The sequence below is a fragment of the Brienomyrus brachyistius genome, chromosome 10, assembly GCF_023856365.1.
Source record: "Brienomyrus brachyistius isolate T26 chromosome 10, BBRACH_0.4, whole genome shotgun sequence".
NCBI lineage: Eukaryota > Metazoa > Chordata > Actinopteri > Osteoglossiformes > Mormyridae > Brienomyrus > Brienomyrus brachyistius.
This window is the reverse complement of record NC_064542.1, coordinates 28,435,227-28,445,340: the sequence shown is the minus strand read 5'-3', so window position 1 is coordinate 28,445,340 and position 10,114 is coordinate 28,435,227. Positions and strand designations below refer to the sequence as shown.

Sequence of the window (10,114 nt, the reverse complement as noted above, 5' to 3'; positions counted from 1 at the left end):
GGGCAACAGGAGTTAAGGGTCTTGTTCAAGGGTCCACTGGTGATGGCACTCCACCAAAAACGGGATTTGAACCAACAACCCTATAATGATGGGCACAGCATCCTTACCCATTGAGCCAAACGCCACCTTGTTTCCTGTTGGTAGACACGGGGACTCGTATGGAATGCGCAGCATACAAAGAATTTTAGAAAATAATGCAAAACTGCCCCCGTCATACATAAATAGCGAGTAGGAGAGGAGGAATTTGAAATTCCAGAGAACGTGTTCCCAGATCATGTGAACTTTTGTACAAACTCTCCCTCGTCACGCTCCAGGATGTTGGCGTCTTTGTCCTGTATACACACAGATATCTGAAAAGACGCAGCCATCGAATAAATGCCCCGCTTTTCTCAGGGGGCGCAGAAGCGGACCTCTGTGACCGCGTGACTCTGACGCATGACGCCCCTCTGCCCACATGCACGGCTTCACTGTGTGACACACACAAAGTGCAACAATTCAGCCAGACAATAGAGTTAGAACAGGGGACAATGATAATAAATGTGCAATGCTTACGCCACGTCGCTATCCATTAATTTTGGGAGTAAACTTTCGGAGAAATATTCCAGCAAGAAATCTACTAGTTAAAACCAGTAAATCTATGTCATAAATACACTTCACTAAAGGGCCACTTCATGTTCGATCGACTCATTTTACTATAGTAAAAAATAAAAATAAGTATATAAATAATTCAAAAGATTTATTTAAAGACACCATTCCCCTTTCATGTTCCTTTGGGTATCTTTTTACATTTGCAAGTATTTTTCATAAATGCGGATCAGAGTTTTGAGAACATAAATGTTGGTTATAAACATGAAGTGTGATTTGTTTGAGATCCCATGATTATTTTGCTCCGCCCTTACAGGCACACGATACCGGGCAGTGTTATCTGATCAGGAGCTCTAGTCCAGAGGCCCTTCTCCTGGCCCCTCCGCACCTTTCGCAGTGATGGAGCGCCGCGCCGCCGCGCTCCTGTCATGTGATGCGGGTGCATGCCTTCGGTCCGCAGCTTTTCTGCCCAATTGCTGGTCCAATGGGCGTCCGGCGGGCGGGCTGTCTCTTAAACGGCGGTGCCGGGGCTGCAGGTGAGTCGTTTCTTAAGGTCTTTAACGAGTTTTCCCATTTTTATTGTACGCGACAATGAGAGAATAAGTTTCACATCCGTTTCAAAGCAAATTTAGGTTTGTGCATTTTTATCGCTAATTCAAAATTTAGGTCGTCAAACTATCTGCGCTGTCCGTGGTGACACGTTGTTAGGATTCTGGGTGTTAAAATGGAGTTTACAGGTAGACCCACCTGGCGCAGCGCATGCAAAGGAACTGAAACTGGTTGTCGGGGGCGCGGGGGACTGGACGTTCATGCTGAAATCGCTTAGTCACTCCTCTGAACTTGAAACCGGCGCTGACATTCACCTAACCGGGAAAACGACGCATTTTGTGTTACCTTAACCATATTATTATTGTTATTGTTATTATTATTATTGTTATTATTAACAAAGTACAGTTAGAATAATTACAAGCTTCAGCACGTTTCTCCCCACGTGGTACTTTACATCCCTTGCAAATCCGTGCTTATTCACTAGTTGCTTGTAATGATTTCCCTTGCAGTCCATAAAGGAGTCCATTGAGGTGAGGCCTCATGCGGTGTAAATAGAGACGCCCGGGCACTGCTCAGTGGCCCCATTGTGTGCAGCATAGACGCCGGTGTGTTTCCCGCGGACTGCGTGGCTGCCCACTTACCGGAACGCAGCGCCGTTCGACTTGGCCGCGCGTGAAGGGGCTCGAGGACGGAGCGCATCTCTCCGCTCATTGGTTGTTGGCTTGCACGCGGCGCGGGAAGATGCGGGGTAACGAGACAGGAAAATAAGCAAATAAACGAAACGAAGGAATGCAGACGTGGGGTGAGCAGATTAAACATAACGATTTCAGATGCAAGTACAAAATAACATAAAACAAGTGAAGACAAGATAATATTCTGGGGAAAGGGTTTTATCTAATAATCTGAGTAACATGTAAAAACAAGTTGAAGAAAGTTGGTAACTTTAAATATGGACGTCTGACAAATTCTGGGTGTTATAAAGACATTGTTTGATTAGTTTCTCTAGGTCTGATTCTTAGGAGATTAATGTTGGTTTGGCAAGTTTTTTTCTGAAAATTTACCTGTTACATTAAAACATTAATATTAACGGTACTGTATAAATTTTAACCAAATCAAAATGCTGCTCTATGCCTCCCATAGACTGTGTGCTGTAGGAAGGTCACACTCCCAGAAAACAAACTGATCATTCAAAGCATATAGTTAAAGTTTAATCCTTTACTAAAAGTGTTAAAAAAAAATGCGAGGATTGCCGACTCGCGTATCTGGTGTGACACTCACGCGCGCAGACTGTCACGCAAGAGATTTCTCAGCAAACCTATATTATTCCATTATGAACCTAAAATAAGTTTATCCCAAAAGTGTCTGTTGGGATTGTGAACTACCCCAACTATTTACAAGGGGGAAAAGTGTACTATTACATATTTGTAAATGCGTGTGCAGACCTGTCACAAATTGAAAATCTCTCGCTAGCCAGCTGACCAAAGTTGACACCCCAGGTTTGCAATTTTGCCCCGGGGATGGATGGGGACTAAGATTACAGCATCTTGTAAAAGAGACAGACCATTAGACAGTGCAGCATAATTTTTTTCCCCTTCCTGTTCTTTTGATAATTGCAGGGATCGTTTTCGAGGTAATATACCAGCTTAATGTGGGTTTCTAACCTTTGAGATCATAAGGAGCCAGATGTATGAGCGTAGATTTATGCAGATCTGTGCAGAATCCTTATTGACACACATACCATACTCTGCTGATTGTCGGTGTGCAGGATAGCTGACTGATTTCATTTTGAGTCAAGTAATGACACTTTGTCTTTTATCACAGAGAGTCATTTGAGGGCTGAAGAGCATTTAAGCATGGATCCTGTCCTGTGGTAAGAGACCTAAAACACGAGCTTGTTCATACTAATTAATTTTTCGGTTTTCAGTTAAATTCAGTTTTCTTTCTTTTGCAGTCTGTAAGAATTTTGATTAAAAAAAAAAGCCACATAGTTTTAGACACTAATGTTTTTATTTTATAAACAATTGTGGTAGCCTGAGTGACGTTCAGTAATGACTGTTTGATCACATCCTGGTGCAAATTACTTTGTCATCCAGCTGACAGATTCTCGCCGCTGGTTGTGAAGGCATGGTGACCTGTAAGAACAGACGTCAGATTGACGTGTCCCTTTGGGCCACTTTGCCTGTCTCGCCCAGCTGAAGGGAGAGAGTGATCAAGAAATGGCTGAAGAGGACCCAGAGGGCCTGTCGGACGAGGACCGGACCGCCTGCACACATGCGCCGTTTGTCTTGGAGGTGCTGGAGAAGGAGAAGACGACTTGGAGGGTGTTGCTGAAGCAGGGGCTCCAGAAGCAGTGTGCCTGCAGCTCGGCCTGGGCGAGGGAGCTATTCTTGGGCTTCTTTCCTATCCTAAGGTGGCTCCCACGCTACCGGCCCAAAGAATGGCTCCTTGGGGATGTGATGTCGGGCGTGATTGTTGGGATCCTGCTGGTGCCCCAATCCATCGCCTACTCCTTGCTGGCTGGCCAGGACCCCATCTATGGCCTCTATACCTCATTCTTTGCTGGCATCATCTACATGTTCCTTGGCACATCTCGCCACATCTCTGTGGGCATCTTCGGGGTGCTGTGCCTCCTGGTAGGTCAGGTGGTGGACAGGGAGCTTGCGGTGGCCGGCTACCTCACCGACGACAACCCCAACACCACAGCTGTCTTCGACAACGTGACCGTGAGGCCGAGCTGTGACCGAAGCTGCTATGCCATTGTGGTGGGGGCCACCGTCACCTTCACAGCAGGGGTCTACCAGGTGCGTCCGAGCAGCAGTCCTTCACGGGAAACTCGCCCTGGCTGACAGCATGATGGTTTGAGGCATGTTCCCTCCATTCTTCAGGTGCTGATGGCTCTCCTCCAGGTCGGCTTTGTGTCCGTCTTCCTCTCCGACTCTCTGCTCAGCGGCTTCGCCACGGGGGCCTCCCTGACCATCCTCACCTCCCAGGTGAAGTACCTGCTGGGACTCAAGCTGCCCCGGGCCCAGGGTCCCGGCTCCCTCATCAAGACGTGGATCCTTCTCATCCAGAACATTCCGCAGACCAACGTGTGTGACCTGCTCACCAGCCTGCTCTGCCTGCTCGTGCTGATTCCCGCCAAGGAGCTCAACGAACGTTTCAAGGCCAAGCTGCAGGCGCCCATCCCCTTTGAGCTCTTCGTTGTCACCGCGGCCACGCTGGCTTCTCACTTTGGGCATTTCCAGGAGCGCTTCAGCTCAGATGTGGCCGGCGAAATCCCCACCGGCTTTATGCCGCCCCAGCTGCCCGCCTGGTCACTGATCCCCAACGTCGCCTTAGATGCCATTTCCGTGGCCATCGTGGGCTTCGTCATCACCGTCTCCCTGTCGGAGATGTTTGCCAAGAAGCATGGCTACACAGTGGACCCCAACCAGGAGATGTACGCCATCGGCTTCTGCAACATCCTGTCTTCCTTCTTCCGCTGCTTCACCACCAGTGCAGCACTGACCAAGACCCTGGTGAAGGAGTCGACAGGATGCCACACGCAGCTGTCCGCCCTGGTGACGGCAGTGGTGCTGCTGCTGGTGCTGCTGGTCATCGCTCCACTGTTCCACTCACTGCAGAAGTAAGATGGCCGCCTCTGTCGGTGCAGTTAGGGTTGTTTTTTTGTATTTTACTAGGGCAGGGGTCGGCAACTGAGAGCAGCAGAATTTTACTGGAAACGGCAATTTATTCAAAACGGTTTAGCAACATTTTTATACGACACGAACAACAGAGTGTGAAGAATTTATTTTCAGTGTTTTACGGACTAGAACAAAAATGGCATGGCCCTAACTTTCTAAGTTATATCGTCTTTTATATTTTTAATCGCTAAACGGGAGTTTCACTGCTTTGGTAAAACATTTTTAACGTATTCGGCATTGGTGAAGGGCTTTCCGTATTGTACAATATCCCAAGACGCCATATTATTGGCAGCAACTGTGTTGAGCTCCATAGCCTTCTGAACAGACATCAAGAAGCTATCCAGAGATATACAGTTACAAAAATCACATAGAACAGCTCATTTTCGTATTTTACATTTGCGGCTGTAATCAAGCATGTCATATTTTATGATTTCATCATATAGGGACAACTACAAAATTTCATCATATAGGGACAACATTATATATATTTTTTCTTTCTTTCTCCTAGCATATCAACCTGACAAAGTAGCTCTGAATGCATATACCTTTGTCTGTTCATCTCTAGATGCGTGATGTCGATCTGCTCTTCTCGTCTGGCATTTTGAGGACTCTTTTTAGCTGCCTTGTGACATTATTATTTATCGTAAAAAGATCCAGTGGTACGGATTGGACCAGTTGTGATCCATTGAGGTTAGGCTACCAAGATGAACATCACAAGTCACCAGCAGTCAATATGTGACGTTTACAGAAGCCTCTTCGGATTTTTTGAGGTGCTGTGTAGGCTTCTGCAAATGACTGCGATGTTCTCGGGGTATGTTCGTAAGGGTATGTTCAAAACCGCATATTATAGCAGACTAAGTTTAATTGGAAATGTACTACTTAATGTAGTACATACTGTATGTAAGCATGATACTGTGCTTTGGAGCCGCTGACAGCCTAAGATCTGCAGGTTGCCGACCCCTGGGATAGAGAATCCTGAAACATTTGTCTCATCTGTTGTTATGAGCCAGTGATCCTTCCCTTCCTGTCTTGTTAGTGACTTTCCCACTGCTTGCTCTGATCCAGAGGATGTTTAATTTTAATAATTACATTTTTAGGTGTGTCCTGGCAGTCATCATTGTAGTGAACCTCCGGGGGGCGCTATGCAAGTTTGCTGATGTGCCCCGCATGTGGCGGATGAACCACGTGGATGCCACCATCTGGCTGGTCACCATGGCCGCCTCTGCTCTGGTGAACACGGAGCTGGGTCTGGTGGTGGGGGTGCTGGTCTCCGCCCTCTGTGTCTTGGGCCGTACCCAGCGGGTGCCTGCAATACGTCTGGGCCAGGCCGGCCACTCGGAGCTCTACGAGGACCTGGCCTCGTACAAGGGGCTACAGACCCAGCCGGGCGTGGCCGTCTTCCGCTACGAGGCTCCCATCTACTACGCCAACCAGGCCCTCTTCAAACGGGCGCTGTACCGGGCCGTGGGGCTGGACCCAGTGGTGGAGAAGGCCCGGATCAAGAAACAGGAGAAGCGGGAGAGAAAACAAGAGGCGCCTCCCCGCAGAGACGCCGGGCCGTCCAATGCTTTCCTGCCAAAGTGGACTCTCTTTCACACCATCGTCCTGGACTGCGCCCCAGTTCTCTTTTTGGACACGGCTGGGGTCGGCGCCTTGAAGGAGGTCGCTAAAGACTATGGTGGGCTGGGTGTTCGGGTGCTGCTGGCCCGCTGCAGTATGTCTGTGCTGGACTCGCTCGGCAGGGGTGGCTACTTGGACCCCGAGGCTGAGGGAAATAAGATGGTGTTCTTCACCATAGGTGATGCCATCCACTACGGCCAGAGCCTGGCCTCTCAGAACGGGAATTGTGACACGGAGTGTTGAGAAACCAGGGAAGGAGCACAGCGTCTAGACGGGAAGCACGTCAGGCCGAGTGTGTCGCCCCCTAGGGTCCTTCTGCCTGTCAGGCGTGAGGCTCGGTCCGGTTTTTTATGGGGAAAGAGAAACAAACTTCCGATTCTTTAAATGATATTATCAGTATGTTTGTATGGGGAGAAAAGTAAATAATTTTTTTTTGTGGTGTTTATACAAATCAGCATTCAATTATTTAATGAATCAGCTAAGCTAACAAAATTAATGTAAGGAATTTAGCCAGTTTGTAGCTCTATTAAACTAGTTGTACTATCTTATTTTAAGCAACACTGTCTACTCTTTGTGTAAAAGAATTCAAAATCAAAAGTATCAAGCACGGTCAAGTTAAACAAATGACCAAATGATGTCTAATTACTGGGACAGTCAAAAGGGGCCCAGAAGCTGAGTTTTTCATGCCTGTGATGAAAACTAGATGATGTTCATGGATCAATGCATATGGCACCCATTACCTTAGCTAGATAGTAATATCTGCTGTTTGCTTTTAAGAGGCCGATGGGGCAGTGGGTCCACGTTTAGGCGTGCCTTTGGAGTAGATCTGTTTGTCCCAATCTCGTCGTTCTTCATGCTTTCTTGCGTGGTCTCCTCTCCTGCTCTATCCAATCCTGCATTCTGGGCAGGTCTTCCATTGCTCATCAAGGCTTAACCTTTGTACAAAGAGGGACACTAAATTAATGAGTTTTTTTTTTGAAGCGCTTAACTTGTCAGGAGGGACCAAGCTGACCCCAATTTGCTGCTTGTTATTAAGGGAATCCTGTCCTGTGGTTCACTGCATCACGCTCACAGGACGTTGCACGTTTACCGCTGGCTCAGGAATCCCGCACTCGGTTCTCTCGAACGCATCGGTCGTCCTCGGTACGGTGCCGTGTACATATTCAGGAACATAAAAGTTAAAACAGCTTTTTTTTGGGGGTATTACAAATGTGCATGGGTGTGTTTTCAGGATCCAAAGAGGCATGGAGATTTCCGGTTGGGCTTTTTATTAAATGGTCAAAGTTCAGGTCACTGTCAGGAAGTAAGTTTAGCAATTTTTACCTCCATAAAGAATCTCCTGTAGGAAAGCAGTGGCCCTTCCTTTGTAATTGCGCACTCATTGTAACGGCTCCTGTGTCAGTGTGTTCACGTTGCCTGGGCCCTTTATGAACCCTTGTGCCAAGTATAACAGGCATGAGTTACCAGATAAGACACTTGATAGTTTGCATAGTAGGACTGTGCAAAGCTGAATGTTTGCTTTTATCCTACAAACAAAGACGTGAAAGGGGAGCGGGGTTAGATGCGTTCGTACCTTCCCCATGTTGCCTGTTTGCCCCTTCTTCTGTGTCTCTCAGATGCATTAACCCTGGTATACTCGCCAAGTGAGGACTGTCTGCGTACAGGGACACGTCCTCAGGCGGGACCTGGGGGCAGCAGGTCCGGGCAGTTGCTGCCTGACTTGTGTACCAAGCTCGTGTGTGTTTTTACGTTGTGGAGCAGCAGCACTTTGACCTCGTATCTCTTATCTAGCTTCAAGGTGCCGACCAGGTCGCTCTTGGTTGAATCATTAATGACTGTTGTTGTGTTTACACGTTCAGAATCCCGAATTACCGCTGCACGTGTACCTCTAAAAAATGCAGGGTTCTTTTGTAGAAGACGTATTTAACTTTGTCAAGCTATAATGGGCCTAATCACAGTGTCAGTGGTGCGTGTAAATGAGTTGTATGGAAAGGGTGTGGTGGCTTTTTATAAGTTCTCAGCGAGGTTGAGGTTTCCGTGCTGCTCACGTTGGCAGCTTCGTAGCTCTCGCTGTCCTACGCTTGTGGACAATGGGGATGCAATTACTTCTGGGTTTAGACTGGATCCATCCTTTTACAGAATTATTTAGCATGTTTTAATCTATATCAAACCATATGTGTGCTTTTGATCCTTTTTAAAATTTGGTAGAAGAAGCTTAGTTTTGATTCTGTGGTGTTGGTTAAATTCCTGCAATGGGTGGGTTTCTTGCGTTGTTAATTTTAGCTTTGGCTATTGCAGTCATTTATTAGGATGTGCCGCTTGTCGTCACCAGGGAGGCATTTTAAGGTGACGCAAACAAACCGGGCCTGTTACACCATGGAACCCCCCCCCCCCCATAGTGGTTCACTGGGTTGAGCTGTTTGTCCCACATGGGTTCACTTGTAGACTCACCTTTGATCATTGCGAAGTGAAGGGGAACAGTGAAAATAAGCATTTCACAGTACTGAATATTCAGTTATTGTGCTCCATCTTGGAGGTTATTTAATGTTCCTGTTCTACAAAAATATAGCTTTTTAATCCGAAATAATGGCTCTCAAATTGCTAGGTAGTGTGCACCTTTAGTGAGCAACAGGAATAAAGCCCCTTTCAGGCTAGGGTGCAAAGATGATTTGGATGCCATTGAGTCATTTGCTGATGGTTTCTGGGACTGAAAGGGCTCTGTGCCCCAGCTCCTCCTGTACTTACAAATGCCTTTTTGTTAGCTGCCACCTTCTGTCTCCTGTGAAGTGCCTGTAATTGCTGTCCTTACCTGCCAAATAAAGTAACCGATTCAGCTTCTGTCATCCGTGTCCTCTGCGTGGGCCTTGCCACACACTGGTGGCCGCTCCTCTTCCAAGACGTCGTCATCGGCATCTCGCTGCCCAATGTTCCTGGCATCCAGTTACCATACAGACTGAGGTAAAAGACTCCAGTCAATTTAACATAAGCCGTTATTGATTTAATGGCTTCCAGCGTGATGTGGGAAGTACGAGCCCTTGTGTGACCTAATCACTGAATCTTGTTCATCAGGTTAGACTCCATCTGCATTGACTGTCACAAAACACCCTATTCATCCCCTGGGAAACTCCTTTGCTCTTTTTCATTGTTTGGATAGAGCCAAATGATGTAATATCCTCACCATCTGGGGGTTTAATACCTGGATATAATCAGGTGTGAAGTGCAAGGACCAGCAGAGGGCAGAAGAGTTCGAATACAGTGCGGAGCTGTGGAGAGAGGCAATTAATACTTAAGGTGATTAGAGTAGAACAGTTATTGGTATATGGGATCCTGCAGTGTTTCAGCGGTAAGGCCAAGTGAAATATTAGTTGAAATATGAGTTAAAGTAATCAATTTTTCCAATAGAAACTTACCTTTCAAAATAGCCGCGTCTATAGGGAAGTGGTAAATGGGTAGAACATCAGCAGGGGGCGACATTGCTCACAAAACACACAGGAAAGGGGTTCGTGCTTAATATAAATCCATAATTACTCGTTTTCCCACTTTTTGAACTCTTAGGGTAAACACTGCTGGACCACATCGTAAGTTGGTTATTTTATACACGCTCTCATTATTTTTATCCATCCATTTTTTGTAAACGCTATTGCTATTCAGGGTCGCAGAGGGTCCAGCGCCTATCC

General features: G+C 46.9%; 1 protein-coding gene across 6 annotated transcripts; it reads left to right on the top strand.

The window, feature by feature from the left end:
- Positions 1 to 982: 982 nt before the first annotated feature.
- Positions 983 to 9,271, top strand: slc26a2 (solute carrier family 26 member 2). 6 transcript variants are annotated; one of them, XM_049027931.1, is made up of 5 exons: positions 983 to 1,121; positions 2,956 to 3,004; positions 3,327 to 3,935; positions 4,020 to 4,759; positions 5,915 to 9,271. In XM_049027931.1, the coding sequence occupies exons 3-5, from the start codon at positions 3,351 to 3,353 to the stop codon at positions 6,678 to 6,680; spliced, it is 2,091 nt and encodes a 696-aa protein (XP_048883888.1). In that variant the 5' UTR covers positions 983 to 1,121; positions 2,956 to 3,004; positions 3,327 to 3,350; the 3' UTR covers positions 6,681 to 9,271. The 6 variants fall into 6 exon arrangements, with proteins under 6 accessions (XP_048883888.1, XP_048883891.1, XP_048883893.1 ...); XM_049027934.1 differs by having other exon boundaries at positions 3,228 to 3,935; XM_049027936.1 differs by lacking the exon at positions 983 to 1,121 and adding an exon at positions 1,125 to 1,217.
- The last annotated feature ends 843 nt before the right edge of the window (positions 9,272 to 10,114 follow it).